The sequence below is a fragment of the Populus trichocarpa genome, chromosome 15 (assembly GCF_000002775.5).
Source record: "Populus trichocarpa isolate Nisqually-1 chromosome 15, P.trichocarpa_v4.1, whole genome shotgun sequence".
Lineage (NCBI taxonomy): Eukaryota > Viridiplantae > Streptophyta > Magnoliopsida > Malpighiales > Salicaceae > Populus > Populus trichocarpa.
This window is the reverse complement of record NC_037299.2, coordinates 13,051,050-13,076,840: the sequence shown is the minus strand read 5'-3', so window position 1 is coordinate 13,076,840 and position 25,791 is coordinate 13,051,050. Positions and strand designations below refer to the sequence as shown.

Here is a 25,791-nt window from a genome sequence, read left to right as displayed (position 1 = left end):
AGCCAACTCGATTCAACTATAAGAACTAGTGATATGGAATATGAGGCCAGATTACAACATAAAAAGCAAATCTAAAAAGATAACAATTCAAAATCCCCAACCAACCAAATAAATTAGAGATAAACTTGAAAAAACAAATTAAAAAAAAGAAATAGTTTAAAAAATATAGACTTGAAAAGAAAGAAAATCAAATTTGACACAAAAAAATAAAAGAAAATTATAAGGGATGAAATTGAGAAACAATTTCAATAAAGAAAAGGATAAAAACAACTAAAATTAACAATAAAAAAAGTGAGGATCATATTTGATACAAAACAAATATCAAGGGATGAAATTCAAAGACAAATTAATCTAATCAAGGATTCAAGACCAAACACACCATAATTAAAAGAATGAAAATAAAATCTAACACAAAAAAATATCAAGAGATGAAATTGAAAAAACAAATTAACTCAATAAATAATTCAAGACTAAATACATTGCAATAAAAAAAAACAAGGACCTAATTTTACTTAACAAACAAATAGTCATGCTTTCTTGTTTTTTTGCAATGGCCAACACGGTTTTCTAAGAGGGGAGGGAGGGAAAAACTCACCTCTAATGCTCTTAAGTGTCACGACCGTGAACACACGCCTCACCATTGTGATAGGAGTGGTGAGGTGCAACAAACACCTCCTTGAAAGGCAACATTCGGTGCAATTTGGGCGTCGCATGCACCACCCAAAAAGAGGCCAGAGGTGCCAACTTGTTGGCTTGTCTGAAACACGCGCCAACCATCTTCAAATTTAAATAATAAATTATGCATTTTAAAATACCCAAATACCCTTGACACCACTTGAGAATTACAACAAAACCATATCAAAAGGACAAAAACACCCTCGCTAATAATCTTAATTTTTTTAGGGTCAAAGGGTATGAATGTAAACACACCATTTTTGTTTTTGCAAAAGACAAAAGAGCCCCTTGCTCGAAGCCTAGTTTTTCTTGCTTTGAAGGGCAAATAAGATATTATACTGTAGTAAAAGAAATACATCTGGATCATTTTGTCGTTGATAAATTTTATAATGACTAATGCATTCTTTGGTAAAGGTAATTGTACCTCTAATTGCAAGCATAACCATTTTTTTAATAAAGGTAAAATAGTAAAAACAATATGTCTAGAAGCACAATAAATCACTGGTGTCTTTTTATTATATAAATTTTTTGTAATATTGATGCCTTTGCGTCTAAGAAGAATTTGGAATAAATAATTAATATTAGATATTTGCTTTTATTAACGGATGACTACTTGAATATCTGATAATAAATTCAATTAATATCACAAGGAGGAGGAGGAAGAAGAATATGTGGAAGGTATTGCAGCCACGTCAGGGTTGAGTGCCGATGAGGTATGTTCCACTTCCATCTCAATACTTTAAAACCTTGTTTTTGTTTTTGCAAAAGATAAGAGAGCCCCTTGCCCAAAGCCTAATTTTTCCTGTTTCCAAGTGCAAATCAATTATGACACGTAGCAAAAAAAACATATTTGGACCATTTTGTCCTAAATAAATTTTATAATGACTAATGCATCTTTCGGTAAAGATAATTGTATGTAGCTCTAATTGCAAACATAATATTTTTTTAATAAAGATAAAAGAGTAAATCACTCGTTTCTTTTTAGTATTTTTTTTTAATATTATCCTACGAGGTTTTCTCTCTGTTTTTTTTCAAAGGAAAAGACAAATTTAAGACCTGTTAATTTTCCATGCTTTGCACTTTGCCACTCTTTCTCTTCCGCTAAATTCAATGTCTTTAATAGTCTGTCTACCTATTAATCTTAATATTATAAGCTATTTTTGATATTCACGTTGTCTTGTTTTATTTTCAGAAATACTTTACGTACATTTTCTTTATCTAGTGTTGCACAAGTTTTTACACCACACATTCTTTTATTTAAACCTTGTTTATTTTTGTGATTTAAAAATTATTTTTTAAAAAATTGAATTTTTTTATTATTTTAAATTAATTTATTTAGTATTTCTAAATCATTTTAATATGCTTGTTGCATCCGACATCACGGCGGCCTTAAAAAATTTCTCGATTATAGAAAAAAGAACAGATTTCTAGCATCTTGTTCTTTTAGAAAAAAATGTCTTGTTGAGGGAGTCGCCACCTAGTATTATGGCCACTAGGAACCCTAACTGGTCAACAGAAATTCTATGGCTCGGGATTAAGAAGATATTATCACCCTTTAAACGTTCTGCCTGAGACAGACTGCATTGCTGGTTTTGTCTTAAATTGCTAAACATTTATTCGCTTATGCTATGATGAGTTGTTTATAATATTCCTGACTCTGGCGCCAGTGAATATTCGAGCTCGAATAATTCCAACTTTGGCGTTGGTAAAAATTCGTAGCTACGAAAAAAATTAGATCAATATTTTTTATTCCTTACTCTATCGCCAGTGAATAAATAAATAAAAATAAATTTATTTTTACGCATGCACATATTTTTTTATTTTTCTAGCTAAGTAAATAAAATACAACGAATAAAAATAATATAAATTTAAACCGGTATTTTTATTCCTGACTCTGGCGTCAGTGAATAAACCAATAAATTTACATTATTTTTATTCATGCATACATATTTTTTTATTTTTTCTACTTCTTTTTTAATTTTTCAGTTTTTTATTTTTTTATTTTTTTGGGCTGGGCCCAACTCAGCCCATGTGGGCTGGGCTGGACCCAGCCAGCCCGGCCTTACCCGCAGACGCACGCCTGCTACAGCAACAACGTAATTAAATTTACAAGTGTACAGTGTGGGCGAATTATCTTGCAAAGCTGGAGAGACTTACTTGGAAGCAGGGAGACGGAGACGTGATGGAGGGCTGGCCGGCTGATGCTATTTTCTCCTCTTCTGTTTTCCTCTTGGTGTTCCTCTAGTCTTCCTTCTCCCTGCCCTCTTTTCCTTCACTTTTATGGGTTCCTTCGTCTCTTCTGATCTCTCTCCCTCTCTCTACTGTGTTTTATTTCGTTCACTTTGTTTGCGTTCTAGAGACGAAAGCAAAGCTGGGAACGCTGGCTTTTTGCTCTTTCCTTTTCTTAGTCTGTGTTTTCGGTCCTCTGTCTCCTAGGTCTTTTTTTCTGTGTTCTGGCTTTTTTTTTCTCTGGTTTTTCGTCCCCTTTTCAGTCCAATTCCCCCCCAGTTTTTCTTTCCTGCAGTCCCCCTGTTAGTTCGTCTCCTCTGTTTCTTTGAGAAGAAACCAGGGGAACCAAAGTCTGCTCCTTCTTTTTAGTCCCCCCCTTGTGATTCCTCCTGTAGTCCTCTCCTTTTCAGCCCCTCGGTTCTGCCCTTTTTTCATTCTCCCTTGCGTGCATGGCCTTTCTCTAGCTTTTATAAAGCCAGAGAATGCCATGCGGTCACCTCTAAATAATGAGGTAACCGACTGTTTGCAGGAGTAATGAGGGAATGAGGATCGTGCAGTGTCCGTTTCTTGTTTGAAGAAGATGAACAGTGTCCCTTGAAACGGCGCCGTTTTGAGATGTGAAATGGCCATTTACATTTTGGCCCTTGAAGTTTTGAAAGTTTTGTAACTAAGCCCCTAGTTAAATTGTAATTGAACCCCTGCATTTCGGCGCCTTTTACAACACAGTCCTTGGATTTTATTTTTGCAATTTTGACCCCAAACTTTAATATTGCTTCAATTAAGCCCCTGAATAAGTTAATTCCAAGCTCAATTAAGTCTTAAACTTGTCAATTCTCCAATTAAACCCTTGATTTGATTAATTAAATTAATTCCAAGCTTAATTAAGTCTCAAAACTTTATCAATTCTCCAATTAAACCCTTAATTGGATTAATTAAATTAATTCCAAGCTTAATTAAGTCTCAAAACTTATCAATTCTCCAATTAAACCCTTGATTGAACTAATTAGACTAATTCCAAAGTTTAATTAAACTTCAAAACTTCTAATCATGTTGCCCTTAACCCTAATTTTAATTCATTCTTCATTTATTTTATTTTACTTGTTTTTCATCATTATTATTTTTTTATCATCATTTTTTTATCCTTTTCAGTAAATAAAATAATAATAATAATTAAAATAAAATGGTCAAAAATTGGGTTATGACAATGCTGATGTCAAAAATAATTTTTAAAAAATAAAAAACTATTATTTTAATATATTTCCAAACAAAAAATACTTTAAAAAACAATTATTATAATACTCACAAACACCCCTTAATTAATCAAGGTTGCACTTAATTTGCGTACTTCGAACAGCATGCATGCATTGAAAGCAAGATTCTACTTAATTTGGTAGCAAGTTTTAATCAATTAGTATCTGGAAATTAGTCAAATTCCTCCTCTATATTAATTGACACGAGAAATTAAATTGAAATTCATGACACTCCTAATTTCTATTTTTAAATAAGAATAATTTGCATAGATTAATCAATTATTTGTTAATTACTAATGTCGAGTTAACAATATTGCTATTTTGAAGAGGTTGAAAGAACTTGAAAAGATTGTGGCAGATACAAAGCGAGATCTTGAGCGTGTGGCAGATACAGAGCGAGATCTTGAGCATAAAAAACAAGAGCTTAAGCGTGAAGAGCAAGTGCTTAAGCGCGTGCTTGAGCATAAAAATCAAGAGCTCGAGCAACTGAGATCTTCTTTAACTATATCAGCTCCATAGCAAGGAATTGATTCACTTCCAAGAAGTTTGCCAGCACAAACAAATGGTCAAGGGACTGGTCAACCACCATCAAATAATGAGATCAGTTTAAGCATGGAATAAGAGTACTAGCTTTTGTTATGTTGTGTCCATAATTATTTAAGTGAATTAACTTATATAAGTTCCTACTAACAAAAATACTGTTGGGCTTCATTTTGCATGCATGTATTGAAAAAATTGCATTGAAAAAATTACATAATCTGAATAGCTTGCTAAATACCATGTATTATTTTGTAATTAGACGAGGTGTCGCAATCTTTCTTTATAGTAAGTAGAAGGGCACTACACCAAAAGTGTTCTTATGATATTAATTATACTCAAATATTCATTATTATTTATGATCCTCGGATTGTTAACGAGTCTAGTCAATATTGATGCCTTCATGTCTATTAAGAAATTGAAATAAATGCTTAATATTAGACAGTTAATGCTTTTATTAACTGATGACTACTTGAATTTCTGACAATAAATTGAATGATGTTTCACTACAAGTCTGGAGACAAATATTTGAAAGGTATTGCAGACATGTTAGGGTTGCGTCCCGATAAGGTATGATACCGATTTTCTTTCACTATCGTTTTACTTCTACACATCACAGCACAACACAAGTCTTTGAATAATGCACGAATGATTTGTCAAGTCTTTAAATTATGAGGCAAAAATTATAAATTTTTTTTTCCTAAAAGTAATTAGAAATTGTTTTTTTTTTATTTGTAAGAGACCATTAATTTTGAGATTTACATTCGAAGTAATTTCATTCCTTCTAATGTGCTAATATACTAATATAGAAATGTCTTTTTTTTTAAATAAAACTAGGATTGTATTTGATTAATATTCTAGATTAGAAATGACAAGAAACAAAAAAGTAAAATGACTCTAATATAATTTCAAAATGAAATTTTATACTTCTAAAATAATATATATATATATATATATATATATATTAAGTTTCTAATCATAGATTATTATTATTATTATTATTGCTTACCTAATAAAACCCACCCATTTGTTACTGCTATTAACTCGAATGGCCATAAGAAGACCTGACCCGTCGGTGGCGCGAAAGCCTAAAGAGAGTATCAGTAGTACAACACAGTCAATCTCAAGTATTGAGGTATAACTAATTTGAAAGTTATAGTTTAACTGGTCAGATTTTAAATTTGATTTTTAAAGATTACTAATTCGAGTCCTGCAAACTTTAGAGCTACTGGAGGCTTACATGGTCGTTAACTTTAGAACCTATAGATTAGCTGAGGTACACGCAAGCTGGTCCAAATACCTACATTAAAAAAAAGAAAAAAGAGTATTGAGCTAGAGCTGTATCCTTGCTACTAAGGCCCATTTCTAATAATAAGGTTAGAAAACAGGACCCTCACTTGTAGACAACCGTACGTCCACCAGATATATAACATGCAGATCTTCTTATATAAATTCCCAAGAGGGCCCTAATTTATTTTTATTTATTTATTTTGAGAGATTATAGGGATGGCTATTGATTCAATGGATCTAAAGTAGCTGCATCATATTTACAACGGTGAAAGCTGAATGTGATGATATCGCTACAATATATAATATAGAGTTTACACATTTGTAGATGGATTAGATAATTCTCTTGACAAAATTAATGCAGTGACAAATCTAGATACAGGGGTAGAAGAGTGACACTTTCACCCTGTTTTTCATTACTGTCCTACACTTTATTAGTTCTATCTCTTTAAAATAAATTATTATCTAGAGGCCTAGCTAATGAGAAATTGAAGTTTCTGTATGTTTCATAATATTTTCAAATAAAGTGTTTTTTTTATTAACATGGGTATCCGTGTTAACTTGTGCTCACCTCGACTAATCTCACGGACCCTGAAATTAACGACCATATAAGCCTCAAGTAAAGCAACATGAATGCCTGATGATATTTATAAGTAAGGTGTTACAAAAATAAGATAATTAATATGATCATGTTAATAATTTATTTATATTTTACTTATTTCTAATACCATTAGTGGATCCTCTAACATTGACATCTGTTTTTATAATTGTTTAATCCTCACATTAATCTCACATCTTAAAGATCTTTTTAATTTTTAAATAAAATATATATATTATTTATATAATTGACCTCCATGTGGTTCAACCGCGGCTTGCCGGGTTATTTATTACTTTGACACTCTTACACTTGTGATAAGACATCAACTCTTTGATCGTGTCAGTACATATTCAAAATCAAGCAAATATTGAATTTTTTTAAGGATAAAAAAAGAAGAAGGAAAAGACAAGGTATTGTTGGGCCTCACAAGAGTGACTCATTTAATAAAGGCTTGTTTGTGGGCTTGCAAAGGTAGGCTCGTGCACTTGAAAATATAAAGGCAAACAACATGTCGTCTGATTTTGCTTAGATTCCGGCTATTATAGTGGACAGAAAATCATAATTGAATTTTTTGACCTAAAAATCTTTTTCAATCCATTTTGTACCTAAAAAATCTTGAAAACACCATAGAACCTTGAAAAACCAATCAGTGACTTAAAAAAAACCCAAAAAACCATCCCAAAACCTAAAATCAACTCAAAACCAAAAACAAATTTCAAGCTTAGATTTATTTCTTAGATAATTTCAAGGTGAAAAAAACACCTAAGGTGAATTTTCCTCACCAGATAGAACTATTTAGGACCAAGATCTATTATTTTAATGGTTAGAATATGTATAAATGATAAAAAAAATTTTCTCTCTATCACTGAAATCTGGCAACTTTCTCTCTCATTTTTAATCTAAAAACTAATAAATAAGAAAAATAAAATTTTAGACCAAAATTGATTTTAAAAAAAAACCTAAAAAATTATAGGGTCCCAATTATTATAATTCATAAAGAATAAGGACTAAGTTGAATATTTCAGAAAAATTTCAAAAACACCACCCATCTCCTCCTAGTGTTTCACTTTAATCCATTTTTTTAATTTTCTTTTTTTTTAACAATTTTAGCTAAATTAATTTTAAATTAGGTTCTTAAAGGGAAGAATTAAAAAAAATGAAAACAAAAAAAAAATCTTAGACACAGTAAATTCGGTGCCACTTTAATCAATTGTTTTTTTAATTTTGTCTTTTCTAAACATTTTTAGCTAAAGTAACTTTAAATTAGGTTCTTAAAGGGCAGAATTAAAAAAAAAAACACGTGGGCACAGTAAATCCGGTTTACTTGATTAATAAGTAAAGGTAGTCACATATTCAAACCTTTGTGGAGTTTAGCGCTAAAACATGATATTGATATTCAGAATTCCTTCTTTTAAGAGTCCAAAGCTCTGTCTAATGTCTTTCCAGAAAAGAAAAGGAGTGAAGACAACAACTGTAAAGTCTCTTTATTACTGTTTAGCGTCTCTTCATTCCTTCGTATTCGAGCCAAGTACCAAATTCTTACTTGTATATGTAGCTATGGTTTGCAAAAGCTGGCCATGCAAGCTTTTCACTATCCGTTTTCAGATATTTTTTTAGAGATATCCACTTTCACTTTTCGTCTTACAGAACAGTTTCTTCAGGGTTCATCGAGAGAAACTAGTTTCCACTGCTGAGGAAAACATACAATGCTTAAGCAATTGCCTGAAGAAGTCTTAAATTTGTGGAACAATTGGGAGATTCGAGGAATGGTTTTGCTTAGTCTCTTACTACTAACCATCCTCATCGTATTTGGTTGTCGACGTAAGACCATTGCCAGAAACTGGATCAGGATTCTCGTTTGGTCTGCATACCTATCAGCAGACATGGTGGCATCTGTTGCCCTGGGTAATCTAGCCAGGAGCCAAGGAGATTTATCAGGTGAGGTGAAAGCAAACAATTCCATCCAGGCATTTTGGGCACCTTTTCTACTCCTGCACCTTGGTGGCCCGGACACAATCACTGCATACTCCATTGAAGATAACGAGTTGTGGTTAAGGCACTTACTTGGTCTTGTAGTCCAAGTCGGAGTGGCTTTTTATGTCTTCTCAAGGTCTTGGCCTAGCGGTATCCTCGCATTCATAGCAATTCCAATGTTCATTGTTGGCATTGTAAAGTACGCAGAGAGGACTTGGGTGCTCTGGTCTTCATGCTCCAAGAGTTTGAAAAACTCTAATCTCTTTGATTTTTGGCGTTCTTATCATCTGAAGAGAATAAAAGAAATTGGTCTACGAGCTCTGCAGGGAAACTATCTTCGTCAAGCTTATATTTTTTCTTATATATCCAGGTCTATGATGCAGGATCTTGTCCCTAGCCTTGTGGATCTAATGCTCAGCCAGTTGCTTATGCCCAAATATTCCGCTGGCGGTGCCTTCAAGGTGGTAGAGGTTGAGCTTGGATTAATATATGATATGCTTTATACTAAAGCGCCCCTGATTTACTCTCGTGCAGGAATCATTCTTCGCTCTATCAGCTTTCTGCTCACTTTCACTGCGTTTATTACTTTCCAAGTCAAGATTGAGAAGCATGCCTACTCAACGATCGACTTTACAATCATTTTTTTATGTTTTCTGATTTCTATTTTTTGAATAAGAAAAGGTTGCGTAGATTAATCAAATATATATCTGCCAATTATTCATGCTGAGTTCCAAAATTAAAACTATTTTGAAGGAGGTGAAAGAACTGAAAAGGATGGTAGCATATAAAGACGAAGAGCTTGAGCGTAAAGAGCGAGAGCTTGAGCAGTTGAGGTCTTGTTTAGTTGCATCAACTCCATAGCATAGGATTCATGCTCTTTAAGGGGAGGTTCACCAGCATGCACAAACTGATGATCAAGGGATTATTCAATCTTTATCAAATTAATAATAAGATGAGTTTAGTCTTCAAATAAGAGTACTATGTTGTATCCGTAGTCAGAAAAACCATGAGCAAAACATTTGTGTTCATCAATTGAAGAATAAAAATACTAATTTATTAATATCATAATTGCTTCTGAAAATGAGAATTCTTTTAATATGGTGTGGCCCACGATGGGCTGACCATTACTCTAGTGTTATTAAAATTAGAATCAGAATATTATATTTATATATATAAAAAAAAATCAATACAAACTGAGCCTAAGATTCAGGTCTTTTGACTTAAATCTTCAAGCAATCTTCAAGCTTGAAATCCTAAAACAATCTTTAAATACTCTCTCTCCCTCTCCAGATTCCTTCAAATCCACTTATCCAACATAAACCCATCTCAAGAACCTCCCAAATTTGATGAAACCAAATTGCATTTAATCGATCACTGAGGGAGGTAGATTTCATGACGGTGAGATCTGATGTGGGTATCGGCAGTGGTTGTTCACTGTCTTCCTCCATCTGCACCTCTTATTGCCACTATTTTTGGTGGGTTTTAACGCTGGTCGTGGTGCCGAGGCTTCAGAATTGTGGTGGCTGTGCTTTTTTTTTCAGGGTGATTGAGCACGAAAGATGAGGGGAAGAGAAGGGATTTTTCTTTTAGAATGAAGGTTTTTTTCTTTTTCCCTAAAAAATAATCTTGAGAGGCGTTGCTTGTTTTTCATGTTCTCAAGGCATCATGAGCTATCGATCAAAATTAATATTAATTAAAAACTTATATAATTCTATACAATTATTTAAATTTAAATTCGTACATTCAGATTCGTTGTATTTATTAAAATATTTTGAAAATTTTATTAATTTTATGATTAAAATAAAAATTTAATATCTATTTTTATTTTTATATATATAAAGAACCTTTTCTTTTCTATAAAAATCTAATTTGTTAAAAGTTTTATTCAACCTAAAAAATAATTAGAACAATAATAACATATAGTTTCCAAAAATAATTAATTCTATTTTTTATAGTTTTTTAATATATTAAAATAATTTTAAAAATTTTAAAAATTTATTTTTTATAATAGTATATTAAAATATATATATAAAAAATTAATTTCTAATTTTCCGGCTGCCCAGAGCAGTAATGCTACGCACAAACTTGCTCAATGTTTTCAAAAACTTTTTTTTTTTTTTACCTTTATTTGGAATGGCTGTATCTCTAGCAGCTCTCCTCTCACACACAGGTTTTTCCTGGAAAAAGTATCAGAGCTTAATATGACAATCCGTTAACGTAAGAACAGCCAGCCTCCTCTGATGCTTCACATGTCAATCCGTTTATTCAACTGGACAAGGTAAGCTGCCTTGTTTCTGATCTGCTATACATCTGGATAGATAAATATATAACTATTATTCTTGTTTCAATTTCAATTAAAGCGTACTTCATCGTATTCAAGCAATTAAGTTTCCATGACATTTGATGTGTCTATCAAGCCACCTTACAATGCTCATCACTCTCATTTTAATTGTTGATTTGGTACCATTGTCCTTGCATTGCTGCTATAACAGGCATGAAGCTCTTCTTGAAATCTTTTCGATGTGGAATTTTAATCGGGAACATTTTTCTTGAGTTGCCTTCTAACATGGTACAGCCAAAGGATTCCGAGATATACAAGCCAGTATTGATGGAGTCTTACACCTCACCAGGTGGGTTCTTGCAAAATTTTCAATGTGCCTATTGAGTTAAATAGTTTTGAAAATGTTTTTAAGAAATACTATTGATGATTGAACCAGATTCCATTGTCCATGTATCAGGGGCTTCATATCCTGCATTACACATCATCAGGTACATTTTCTCTGTTTTGAGGTTTTGCAGTATTGATAATACACCAATCCAAGGGTAACTGTGAGCTACAGATTCAAACCTTTCGGGAGTTCAGTGCTCAAACATCATATTCCCAGAAATGAAGTCAAAAGATACTACTCACTGCGTTGATGTTCAGTGTTCCTTCTCTAAAACAGAAAGCGAACTCTGTGTATGAAGAAAAGAAAATGCAATTAATTTAAAGTTTCTTCATCCTTGCATCTATTCTTTGTTTTGTGCCCAACCCCAATGCCCCTTTAAGAGTTCAAGAGAAGGAAACCAAACTCTGTCCACCGAGAAAATAAAAAAAACTAATTTAAATCTTTTATTCCTTGCAAGCTGAATATCTCTTTAATATTTAGCATCTCTTGCTTACTCTGTATCAAAGCAACCTAATTTTAAGATTTTTACTCACATGTGTTGATTTGCGAAAGCTGATTGCCGGAGCTTTAGAATTATAGGCAATACATCTTGGAAGTTGCATCTATCTATTTTATGGCATTGCAACCCATACCTTCTTTTTGCTTGTAACAGCGTTATGCAGCGATTCTTTTTTTATATATATATACCTCAACTACAATCCACTGCAGAAGTAATTTCTCATAAGAATATTTTCACTCGCCCGCTGAAAATGTGCAAAGCAGCAAAGCCTTTGCCTATCTAGCTAGAATCTCTTGAGAATGAAAAGATACTGGATGAACTCATTGTTTTATTCATTGAGAGCATGACTGTCGTTGATTAGGTTAAGATGCAAAATTCCACTATTGCAAGGCAGAAACTGATTAGCAGTAAATGGTAGTCTCATATTCAAACCTTGGGCCGGGGATTTCAGTGCTCAAACATCATATTGATATTCAGAATTCCTTCTTTAAGTGTTATGTCTATTGTCTATCAAGAAAAGAAAAGAATTCCTCCAAGCCAAGCCAAACCATCTAAAGTCTCTTTATACAAGCAGCATCTCTTTATTACTATTCAGCATCTCTTCCTTGCTTCGTACCCAAGCCAAGTACTAAATTCTTGTTCTTGTATTAATTTGTAATGCATCCCATACCCTTTTCTTTGCATGCTGCAACAACAATATGCAGCAACTCCTATTTTATGATACCTTACCCAAAATCTACTGCGGAATTCTTTTCTCATAAGAGTCTTTTCGCTATTCATTTACGAGATTCTTTCAAAGATATCCACATTTACTTTTTCATCTTACAAAATAGTTTTTTTCAAGGGTTCATGGAGAGAACTAGTTTCCACTGTTGAGGAAAAGATACAATGCTTAAAAAATTGCCTGAAGAAGTCTTAAATTTATGGGACAATTGGAAGATTCGAGGAATGGTTTTGCTTAGTCTCTTGCTACAAACCATCCTCATCATATTTGGTCCTCGGCGAAAGACCAGTGGCAGAATCTGGATCAGGATTCTCGTTTGGTCTGCATACCTATCAGCAGACTCGGTGGCAACTTTTGCACTGGGTTATCTAGCCAGGAGCCAAGGAGATTCATCAGGTGACAATTCAGAGAAAGCAAACAATTCTATCCAGGCATTTTGGGCACCTTTTCTACTCCTGCACCTTGGTGGCCCGGACACAATCACTGCATACTCGATTGAAGATAACGAGTTGTGGTTAAGGCATTTACTTGGTCTTGCAGTCCAAGTCGGAGTGGCTTTTTATGTCTTCTTAAGGTCTTGGGGTAGCGGTATCCTCACATTCTTAGCAATCCCAATGTTCATTGTTGACATTGTAAAGTACGCAGAGAGGACTTGGGTGCTCTGGTCTTCAAGCTTTGAGGTCTTGAAAAAGTCTATTCTCTCAAAGTTTCGATCCATTAAAGGCATTAAGAAAAACACGTGATCAAGCTCTCGAGGGAAATTATCTTCTTCAAGCTTATACTTTTTTGGATATATCCATGTTTATGATGCAGGATCTTGTCCCCGGCATTCCTGCACTAATAAAAAGCCAGGTGCTGATTTCCAAAAATTCAGCAGAAGGCGCCTTCAAGGTGGTAGAGATTGAGCTTGGATTAATATATGATATGCTTTACACTAAAGCGCCACTGATTTACTCTCGTGCCGGAATCAGTCTTCGTTCTATAAGCTTTCTGCTCACTTTTACTGCGTTTATTACCTTCCAAGTCCTGATTGACAAGCATGCCTCCTCAACTATCGACATTACAATCACGTATTTATTGTTGGCGGCCGCTGTTTTTCTCGAGTTTTATGCTTTTTTATGCCTTGTTTTCTCTGACTGGACAATGACAGTTTTACCAGAACCCAGTCTAGCATCAAACAATTTTCTAAACCCTTTACAACATAACTGGTAAGCATTGATGTGGTTTGCACCAAGCCCTTTACAATTCAAGCAATACTAATTGCCCAGGACAGACCGCAAATGTTCTTGTTCAAGCAACACAATCACCAAACTGATATTTCATGTCTGCTAGGCTTTTCATGGATGCACCACTTACCACAGACAGCAGCGCCACCACTGCTATACTGCATTAGGGCATCCCAAACACAGTACCCCCTCTCCTTCCTCAACTACCTGCACCTAATGACACAGCTTTTGCGCTGAACTACAACGCCAAGCATAGAAGCCTAAACTCTCCACAATTCCCAGCAAATGCACCACTTAAAGTGGACAGGCATCTTTTTTATACATTTGGTTTAGGAATAAATCTATGCCCAACTTGTTAAATGGTACACGACTCACTGCTTCCTTGAACAACATAACTTTTATAATGCCCCAAGTTGGCCTCCTTCAAGCTCACTACTTTAACGTCAAGCGAGTATTTAGGTTAGATTTCCCAGATAACCCTCCAACACCATTCAACAGATAACCCTCCAACACCATTCAATTACACTGGTGCGCCACTTGCTGCCAATCTTGGTACTACAGTAGGCACCAGGCTTAGTAAAATTGCCTACAATTCAACTGTGCAATTGGTACTACAAGTCTACAAGACACTGATCTTCTCACTCTTGAATCACACCCTTTCTATCTTCATGGTTGCAACTTCTTTGTTGTTGGAACTGGATTTGGAAACCTTGGCCCTTAAAAGGACCCAGCAAAATTTAACTTGGTCAATCCTCCGGAAAGAAACACAGTTGGATTACCTATTGGTGGATGAACTGCAATAAGATTCAGGGAAGATAGTCCAGGTACATATAGTAACATAAGTACATAACCATTAGGACTTCAATATGGTTTTTCTTCTTGTTTTAGTCATCTAGAGTGGTTTCTTACTTTTCAGGGTTATGGTTCATGCACTGTCATTTGGAGCTACACACAGGATGGGGATTGAAACAGCATTTGTCATCGAAAATGGACAAGGCCCAGATCAATTTATCTAGCCTCCACCTAAAGACCTCTCTCCCTCCTAGCATTCAGAACCAACCATCTCAATTTGGAATGTTTGAAAAGGATGGCTAAACAGTCTTTCGAGTTAACAATTTCCTGTGACAATTTCTTTATAGCTGAATCCAAGGCCCGAGCCAAATACGAACAATGATGAACAATGTCACTCTCTCTGCTATACTCTGTTTAACACTACCAAATATGAACACTTTCACTGGAGAGAAGTTGAAAATTCAAGATTTAACTTTTAATTACAGGCATATCACACATTACCCATATTTCTCCTTTAAAAAACAACACACAGCAAAACAGAAAAAACTAAAACCCTGAAAAAAGCCTCACTACCTAACCAAGCAACAATAGAATCATCACAGAACCATGAAGATCAAGAACATTAAACTAAGAATTAGAAATATTAGCATGTGATGACAGCCATATTTAACAAATAATTTGCAATAGATCTACAAAATTATTCACCAAAATTAGTTAATAAAACAATATATATTCTCTCTAAATTACAAACATAATCTCTCAAATATGGGTTTCTGATTATACCTGCTATTTTAATTTGTCGCGCCATGTTCGTTCCTTGCAAGATGAATCTGGAAGCGCAGATGTACTGGAGAAGAAGTTAAGAAAATGACTTTTTGGAAAATGACGTCCTGGGAGCATATTTTCAAAGAGAAGAATTTATGAAAGTGATAGAGATAGGTTTCTGGAGAAGGAATAGAAAGGGACAAATGGGTTAGGGTTCATACGGGGAATGAAAGCAATTTTTCTCTTGACATTGGTATTTGCCTGCAGCGTGAGGTTTTTTTTTTTTTTACAAGGAATACATGGAACAATTAATTATTAACACGTCATTATTGTTTATTATTTTTTTTTTATAAAAATCAAAATCTAACATGTTTTTTTATCAGCAGCGATTTTTTACCGTGTAAATTATATGTAATCATATTAGCAACGGAAATTCATTGCTGATTTTTAATATTTTAATTTATTTTTTAATATTTAATTTTTTATTGTTAAATCCGTTGTTAATATTAAAAAATTAAAAAATATATAATTCGTTATTAATCTATTACTAAAATTACATCTGAATTATTCTGTTGCTAACATGCATAGCTAATAACCCTCTTTTTTTAGTAGTGTTGTTTTCTCTACCTGGACAATGATTTGGTTGGAAGATGAAGGATGGAATGCCTTGAATAGTGCTATTTATTCTCTGATAAGGAAGTTAACTAGAAGCGAGAGGTGGTCGAGATCCATAGCGCAGCATGACCGGATAAGCTCTTCCATTAAAAACATGCCACTTGGATGTTTGAGATCGCTGATAATCAATGAAAAGACGATGCAGATGTTTGTGCATCGGGTAGATTTGAATGTTGGTCTACAACGTTTTATTTTCGGACATCTTCGAAAGAAAGCTGAGATGATGAAGGAAGATTTTTGTTTTATTGATAAAAATCTCAGAAGTAAAGTAATTGGTCAGAGGGGAGATGGTGTGCTAGAAAAAGAGGGACTGTTACAGTCCTACAAGTGGTGCACGACTGAAGTAGAATTCAGTTGGAGCATTCTTCTTTGTGTTGAAAAATTAGATGCATTAAGCGGAATTTCAGATCATATCTAAACATCTAATCGTAGAATCTTCAAGCATAATTGATAGATCAAAGTATTGTTCATGGAAAATACCTGTTGATGCGTGAACCGAGTCAGATATGGTGGTATCTAAAAGGATAAAAGCCCCACGTGTTGCTCCTCTATTTAGTCCACACGAGCCCGAATAAATCTCTTGCCTTCGACTGCTAGGACGAATGGACAAAGGGAGCAATCAAAATTGCCTTGGTTGAAAAAGGAAAAAATGGTGGTCTCTCCTTGCCCCTCTCCCGATTTTTGAGAGCAGCCAAGAAATAAAAAACCTATGTAATTCAAAACCTCTTTCATTTCTTTTATTAGCCTTTCCCCGTACGTTACATGGAAAGATTTTTATTTCCAAAACATGATTTTCTAAAAATTATTTATATATTCCATCTTCAATGATGGAGACCTTTTTTCCTTTTATGACACATCAATATATAGAAAATGTCATTTCCTTTTCCAATGTACGATTTTTAAAGCAATAAATAGAAATAAAGACTTTGTCCTTTTATCAAATAAAAGGCTGTATGAATAACTCCATAATTAATCATATCTAATATGAATAAATAATATTTATTTTATTTCAGAAATAAATAATATTCTTTATTATTAATAATATCTAATATGTATTAATAATTAACCATTTTTTTTTCTTTCGTTGATCTAGTCCGTAATCTCTAAGTGTGTGACCTCATAGGACCCAATTATAATAGCTATAGGTTTAACCCTATTAATCGTAGTTGGCTTCTAGCAAAGCACTACGACTCCTAAAATAATCAGATTAAATTATCTCCGTTAATTGTCCTATCCAAGTTTAGTCATTGCACATTAATTTAAAGGACACAATTCCTTCAATCTCCCACTTGTCTTTAAACAAGTGTGCAATATAAGATACCTTTGTCTCTTAATGTCTTATTTGATGATATGGTGACATTCATATCTATTATCAAATATGTTTCTTGAACTCTGAGTTTGAACTGTCAATTAAACAGATGATTTCAAATAATCCATCCGAGCATGGCCATGCATTTTCAGTTCTCGCTCTTCAAATGGCCGAGACACCATTCCTGTTCAATGCATCACAGTATGCACGAAGCAGGAGGACTTCTCCAGTCTTGTATGACTATGGCTCCCACTCAACTTTTGGCAATCCCAACTACTGCCTTTATAACTCCCTTTTACGGAAAGCGTTTAACAGTGTCAAAGAGATACCAATCATCAAGTGAGACCACAACATGCTCATGTCTGAGGAATCTACTAATCATGGTTTAATTTAAGACTCTACAATCTCTTTTGGAGAGTCTTAAGGTGGGTCAGTCCTACATGTATCATCCATACACATATATGTAATTGACTAGACATCTCCATGTCCCTATAGCCCATGAAACCTGGTGCTATCAGTCAGCTTACAATATAGTAGCTTATAAAATCATCTATGTCCATTTGATGATTTCAAACTATAGACATTTAATAATTCAAAACTTCATTTCACTTAATGGGGTTTCATTCACCAGAACACTTAAGGTGATCCCATTTGTTAATAATGAATTATTTGGACATATTATTCAATATCGATCAAAACAATATATAAATAAGGATGAAATATCATATATCATAAAATCATCAAGTCAAACATAAAACTAGTGTCCAACACTCATAAAATATAATGTAATATAAAATCAACACTTAAAGCCATTCTCCAATGTGCTTAAGACCCTTAGCCCTAGTGTGACTCTCATGCTTGGGTCTAGGCATAGGTTTGGTCAATGGATCTGCAATGTTGTCATCAGTATGCACCTTACACATCCTAATGTCACCCATAGTGATGATGCGACGAATAAGGTGATACTTCCTCATAACATGTCTGGATTTGGAGCTCGAACTCGGTTCCTTTGCCTGGGCTATGGCACCATTGTTGTCACAATAGATGTCGATAGGCACTGATATGCTAGGAACAACACCGAGTTCATCTAGGAACTTCCTTATCCAAACGGCCTCCTTTGCTGCTTCACTAGCAGCAATGTACTCAGCCTCTGTTGTAGAATCTGCTATTGTATCCTGCTTGGAGCTCTTCCAGCTCACAGCTCCTCCGTTAAGGATGAAGACATAACCAGATTGAGACTCAAAGCCATCTCGATCAGTCTGAAAGCTTGCATCAGTATAGCCTTGTACGATCAATTTTTCATCTCCCCCATATACTAAGAAATCATCCTTAGTCCTTCTTAAGTACTTCAGGATATTCTTAGTTGCACTCCAGTGTGCTTCTCCAGGATTTGATTAGTATCTGCTACACATGCTCAAAGCATATGCAACATCCAGACGGGTACATACCATGGCATACATGATAGATCCTATAGCAGAAGCATATGGGACCTGTTTCATCTTCTCAAGCTCAACAGGTGTTTTAGGACACTGTTTCTTGCTGAGATATATACCATGTTGTATGGGTAAAAATCCCTTCTTGGAATCCTGCATCTTGAATCTATTAAGAATCTTATCAATATAAGTTCCTTGACTTAATCCAAGAAGCCTCTTAGATCTATCTCTATAGATCTTAATTCCAAGTATGTACTCAGCCTTTCCTAAGTCTTTCATAGAGAAACATTTCTTCAGCCATTCTTTTACGGACTCTAGCATCGGAATGTCATTCCCAATAAGTAGTATGTCATCTACATACAAGACTAAGAAGGCTACCTTACTCCCACTAAACTTCTTGTAAACACAAGGATCCTCTTCACATCTAATGAAATCAAATTCTTTGATCTTTTCATCAAATCGAAAGTTCCAACTCCTGGATGCTTGCTTAAGTCCATAAATGGACTTCTTAAGCTTGCATACCTTCCCAGCTTCATTTGGATCTTCAAAACCTTCAGGTTGTGTCATATACACATCCTCTTCCAAAAAACCATTTAGAAAAGCGGTTTTGACATCCATTTGCCATATTTCATAGTCTATACCATGAATCTGTCTAAAACCTTTGACAACTAATCTTGCCTTGTAAACAGATATATTTCCATCCGTGTCAGTTTTGAGTTTGAAAATCCATTTGCTTCCTATGGGTTTTACTCCATCTGGCAAATCTATCAAGTCCCATACTTGATTTTCAAACATCGAATCCATTTCGGACCTCATGGCCTCAAGCTATTTTTTGGAGTCTGGACCCGTCACTGCTTGCTTATAGGTAGAAGGCTCACTAAGTTCTAGCATAAGAACATCAAGGCTTTCGTTCAAGATGAAATCATCATAACGTCTTGGTTGTACCCTTGGCCTTTCCGATCTACGAGTGGGTTCAACTTGTTCAACAACTGGATCCGGAACATGATTCATAACTGTTTGTAGATCCTCTTGTTCTGGCTCTTGGATGATCTGAGGCCCTAGGCCTTCAAAGGTAATCATCTCATCATCGACATCATCCATGTCTTCTTGTTGTTGAGTTTGTTGCTCTTCATCATCTTGAACTATTTCAAGATGAATATTTCTCCCACTTGACTTGTTGGAAAAGAACTCTCTTTCCAAAAAGACAATATCCCTTGCAACAAACACCTTTTGCTGAGTTGGATTGTAGAAGTAATATCCGAAACTTCCTTTTGGATACCCTATAAAATAGCATTTATCTGATTTTGGGGCAAGCTTCTCTGTTTGTAAACGTTTTACATAAGCTTCACATCCCCATATTTTCAGAAAAGACAACTTTGGAACTTTTCCAGTCCATATCTCATATGGGGTTTTGTCTACAGTTCTTGACGGAGTCCTGTTTAATGTAAGTACAGCGGTAGTGAGGGCATATCCCCAGAAGGATAACGGAAGATCGGCAAAACTCATCATTGATCGGACCATGTCTAACAGAGTCCTGTTTCTCCTTTCAGACACACCATTCAGTTGTGGTGTTCCTGGGGTAGACAACTGTGTTACTATCCCACAGTTCTTCAAATGATGATCAAATTCATGGCTCAAGTATTCACCACCACGATCAGATCGAAGTGCTTTTATTTTCTTGCCACTTTGAGTCTCTACTTCATTTTGAAATTCTTTGAACTTTTCAAAAGACTTCGATTTATGTGACATAAGGTAAACATACCCATATCTACTCATGTCATCAGTAAATGTGATGAAGTATCTATAGCCACCTCTAGCTTATGTGCTCATTGGCCCGCATACATCAGTATGTATTATGCCCAGTAGTTCAGTAGCCCTTTCAAACGTTCCTTTGAAAGGTGACCTTGTCATCTTGCCCATCAGACATGATTCACATGTATCAATGGATTCATAATCCATGTCTTTTAGAAGTCCATCTTTGTGGAGCTTCTTCATGCGATTCACACTAATGTGACCTAATCGACAATGCCATAGGTAGGCCTCACTCAAACTTTTTAACTTTTGCCTTTTGTTATTTATGTTATATAATTCTGATTTGAGATCTAATACAAAGAGTCCATTACTCACTCGAGCAGTTGCATAGAAAATATCATTCTTAAAAATAGAAATACATCCATTTTTACTACTAAATTCAAAATTTTCATGATCCAATACAGCATAGGAAATAAGGTTTTTAGTAATGCAAGGAACGTAATAACAATTATTCAGTTCTAATACTAAACCAGAAGGTAAAGATAAACTTAAATCTCCTACGGTGAGTGCAGCAACACTTGCTCCATTTCCAACGCACAGGTTTATCTCCCCTTTCCTTACTTGTCTGCTATTTCTTAGTCCCTGCACATATGAAGTAATGTGAGCACCACATGCAGTATCTAATACCCAAGTGGGACCATTATCTAATGTGAGAACATTGGTTGTCATAATCTCAATAACATAAATACCTGAAGTGGAACTCACAGTCTCGTTCCTCTTATCTTCCAAGTACTTGGGACAGTTTCTTTTCCAGTGTCCTTTGGTTTTGCAGTAAAAACAATCATGATCAGCAGCCACCTTTGGCTTCTCACCATCCTTGGGTTTGGCAACTTGCTTGCTTTTCCCTTGGTAATTGCTCTTACTTTTAGCCACCCTCTTAAATCCCTTCCCATTGTTGACATTCAGAACTTCCTTCTTCTTGTCACCAATTATATTGCCCTCAGCATTTTTAAGCATGCTATGAAGCTCATTCAGATCATGCTTCAGACCATTCATATGGTATTGCATTCTGAATGGTGCAAAACCATCATGCAAGGATCTAAGAACAATATCAGTGGCCAACTCTTGGTCATATGGGGTCCCCAGATTTTCCATCCTCTTGAAAAGCCCAGTCAGTTTAATCACATGAGGACTTACTGGTTTTCCCTTCACAAGATGGCTATCAAGTATAGCCTTGTGAGTCTCATATCGCTCTATCCTTGCCTGATCCTGAAACAACGTTTTTAGTTCAGTTATGATAGAATAAGCATCAGAATGCTCAAACCTCTTTTGCAAATCAGGCTCCATTGCAGCAAGCATGAGGCAAGTTACAGGTAATGCCTCAGACTTTACCCGAGTTGCTGTTGCCTTTTCCTCATCTGATGAGGTATTGGTCACAGTAGGGACAGGGGTAGCTAGGACGTCCTCACGTCCCTCGGACCTGAGAATAATTCTCAGATTCCTTTCCCAATCAAGGAAGTTCGTTCCATTGAGCTTGTTTTTCTCAACAATTGAGCGTAGAGAGAATTTCAAATTATCGTTCGACATAATCTACAAAATATAAATGACATACAAATCAGTTTATGTTTGATATTGCAAATACTTATAATTAAACAATTTAAAATAAGTAAATGCACATTTTATTCAAGTTGTTATTGTCCCTTATGAATAAAATGATTCCAAGATCCCATCATAGACAAGCCCCAACGTACTTTTGCACTGCCTTAGTTCTTGTGTATTCAAGGTAAGTAACAATTACTAATTATAACTTATTATAATTCTTGGTTGATGATCCACATCCAATGTAGGATTCATCCCCATGCCTCAAGATCCAAAACTTTGCCTTTTGGTCTCTTGTTGGGTACAACCGTATCAAGATTTATGAACCCCCGTATAGATTCACCCTCACGAGCCTAAGATTGAGGTAGGACACCCTCGCTTTTGCGAAACCCATCCAACCAAAACCATAAACTTCATGGGTTATGACACGGAAAGGCATTGCCCCAATTTTCTGTAGGAACTTAAGTTTTTGATTATCTTTTATTTATAAGTGAAAACTGGCATAAATAAAGACAATGCAAAATAAATAAATAAAGCATAAAAAAAATATGCAATAAAAAAAAATGATCCTAGTATGGCCCCCAAAAAAAAATTAATTAAAGATCTAATCTTCTTTTGTCTTCATCCTTGTACCCTTCATGGATCTCCATCCTTGAACTTCATGGACTTTCTCTTCTTTGTATTACAAAATTATTTACAATAATCTAATTATTAAAATAAATTACAAAAATATAACGATACGCAGATCGTATTTCTGGGCCATACTAGTCACCTTATGCATGCAATATATCATAATATAAAACAAGCATAAAAAAAATTTCTTAATTTAAAATTAAATCCTTACATGGTATTAATCATTATTAATCATAAAATGCAATTATTAGATAAAATTGTATGAAAAATATATAAATGGGATTTCCTAACTTTTAGGAAACAATAAAATAAACCATATAATATTGACTCCCTTGGGGTTTGTCTGCACATTTTAAAATTGGAGGAAACAAAACAATTTTGCTTTCTTTTTAATTAAAATCGTAAAGGCATTTTATTATTAAGGAGAGGAGATCAAAAGCAAAAGTCACGTACCATATGTTTTGTGTATCTCCCTCCTAAAATTTCATATTATATTCATAAAATTCCATGGGCCAATCAAAATCTTCATTTTAATTTTACATTTTATCCATATAAAATTCACCACCAATTTAAATCAAGATCCGCATCAAATTAACAATTAATTCATTGATCCTATGAATTTATGCAAGATAGCTCTGATACCATTGTTGAAAAATTAGATGCATTAAACGGAATTTCAGATCATATCTAAACATCTAATCGTAGAATCTTCAAGCATAATTGATAGATCAAAGTATTGTTCATGGAAAATACCTGTTGATGCGTGAACCGAGTCAGATATGGTGGTATCTAAAAGGATGAGAGCCCCACGTGTTGCTCGTCTATTTAGTCCACACGAGCCCGAATAGATCTCTTGCCTTCGACTGCTAGGACGAATGGACAAAGGGAGCAATCAAAATTGCCTTGGTTGAAAAAGGAAAAAATGGTGGTCTCTCCTTGCCCCTCTCCCGATTTTTGAGAGCAGCCAAGAAATAAAAAACCTATGTAATTCAAAACCTCTTTCATTTCTTTTATTAGCCTTTCCCCGTACGTTACATGGAAAGATTTTTATTTCCAAAACATGATTTTCTAAAAATCATTTATATATTCCATCTTCAATGATGGAGACGTTTTTTCCTTTTATGGCACATCAATATATAGAAAATGTCATTTCCTTTTCCAACGTATGGTTTTTAAAGCAATAAATAGAAATGAAGACTTTGTCCTTTTATCAAATAAAAGGCTGTATGAATAACTCCATAATTAATCATATCTAATATGAATAAATAATATTTATTTTATTTCAGAAATAAATAATATTCTTTATTATTAATAATATCTAATATGTATTAATAATTAACCATTTTTTTTTCTTTCGTTGATCTAGTCCGTAATCTCTAAGTGTGTGACCTCATAGGACCCAATTATAATAGCTATAGGTTTAACCCTATTAATCGTAGTTGGCTTCTAGCAAAGCACTACGACTCCTAAAATAATCAGATTAAATTATCTCCGTTAATTGTCCTATCCAAGTTTAGTCATTGCACATTAATTTAAAGGACACAATTCCTTCACTCTGGCATATCGCAATAGAGATTTGTTATCTTGTTGATAGAAGTAATGTCTCCACAGAATATGAAACAAGCAAATGCTTATCTGAATACATGATGTATCTTTTGATGATAAGACCAAATATGCTCTCTAAAGGATTCGGTGACGAGGAATATCTAGGAACTTTGCAAGACTTGCAGCGTCTAAATCCGCACCATACAAGAGGCGCTGAGGCGAAGAAGAATGTTGTTGATGGAATTTTGCGTTTCGAATTATCTCTTGATGATACAACGTTACAAAGTGTCTGGAAAATATCCAGTTCAGTGGTTATCGGTGGGGGAAAGCTCGCCAAGCAATTGCTGCCATTGGAATCTAAGAAGCGATGGGAGATGATAAATGAAGTTTGGATAGAAATGGTTGCTTATGCAGCAGCTCATTGTCCATGGAAAGAACATACTCATCAACTAAGAAGAGGTGGAGAGTTACTCACTCATGTCTTCCTTTTGATGCTACATCTTGGTTTGAGCGAACAGTACGAGTTTAAAGGATTTGACGGTGACGAAGTTAGTGTATGGGAGTTTTTGTCATCGGTAAGTATACCAAAAATCTCTCTCAAGTAAGGTGCTGGATGGGACTACATTTCTTGTTCTTCATTTTATCAATGAATTGCTTTTAACTTAAAATGGTTGGATGATTTTTGAAAGGTTGTACTCCCTCCTTACAAACCTCGAGTTGTTGTGAGAAACAAAATTCATATGAATTCTCTATTTTTGACATGAATAGCCTGCTTTTAATTGGAAAAAAAAAAAGAGCATAGATCATATCTCACTGAATGTCATGTATTACTATGTCTGTGTAATAGCTTGTTTTTTTATTTATTTTTAAAGTGTTTTTTTTATATATTAAAATAATATTTTTTTTTATTTTTAAAATTTATTTTAATATTAGCACCTTAAAATAATTTAAAAACAGTAAAAAATAATTAATTCAAAACAAAAAATATTAAAAATTTTCAGTATTTTTCAAAAATATTTTTGAAACACAAAAAAAATACAAGCTAAAAAAAAAATAAAGTGTAAATTTTTCTTTTTCGGTGAATAGGCACAATATCAAAGTTTTATCTTATGATATCATAGCTCAATCCATTACTATATATTATTCTCAAATTATTAATAAGTGTGGTCAATACTGATGCCTTTGTGTCTAAGAAAACTATGAAATAAATATTAATATCAGATATTTGCTTTTGTTAATTGATGACTTCCACTGCAATTCTTTCTTAAAAAGGATGAGAGCCGAAAATATCAATTGGCCGTAGAAAAGTACGCGAAAAGTACTGTAGACATATTCATGTCTAGACCCGGCAAGGTACGATACCAATTTCCTCTCTCACCATCCTTTTTTACAAGTACATTATATAATAGAACAATCTCTTTACTTCTGCACAACACAAGTTTCTATTTTACAAAAATACATGAATGATTTGCCAACTGTGGCAACAATGTTTTTGCAAGAGTAATTGGTTTTTTTTTTTATTATTATTAGTGAGAGATCCTGGAAAAAAAAGTTTGAATATATTGATAAAATTATAGTAAATTGTCCAAAAAAATTTAAAATACTTACAAGTGTCTCACA

At 34.3% G+C, this 25,791-nt stretch overlaps 3 protein-coding genes across 7 annotated transcripts in view; 2 read left to right on the top strand and 1 right to left on the bottom strand.

The window, feature by feature from the left end:
- The window catches only part of LOC7457620 (uncharacterized), a 48,366-nt gene extending 43,343 nt beyond the window's left edge, over positions 1–5,023 (top strand). For all 4 annotated transcript variants that reach the window (XM_052447369.1, XM_052447372.1, XM_052447370.1 and 1 more), the window contains exons 4-5: positions 1,326–1,388; positions 4,482–5,023. In XM_052447369.1, the coding sequence (XP_052303329.1) occupies positions 1,326–1,388; positions 4,482–4,673 (255 nt within the window). In that variant the 3' untranslated portion in view covers positions 4,674–5,023. The remainder of the gene's footprint in view (positions 1–1,325; positions 1,389–4,481) is intronic.
- Positions 1–25,791, bottom strand: part of LOC7481775 (BTB/POZ domain and ankyrin repeat-containing protein NPR1) — a 124,177-nt gene that overhangs the window by 66,082 nt on the left and 32,304 nt on the right. The window lies entirely within an intron of this gene.
- The window catches only part of LOC18110541 (uncharacterized), a 61,788-nt gene that overhangs the window by 4,521 nt on the left and 31,476 nt on the right, over positions 1–25,791 (top strand). The gene's annotated exons all lie outside the window — the stretch shown is intronic.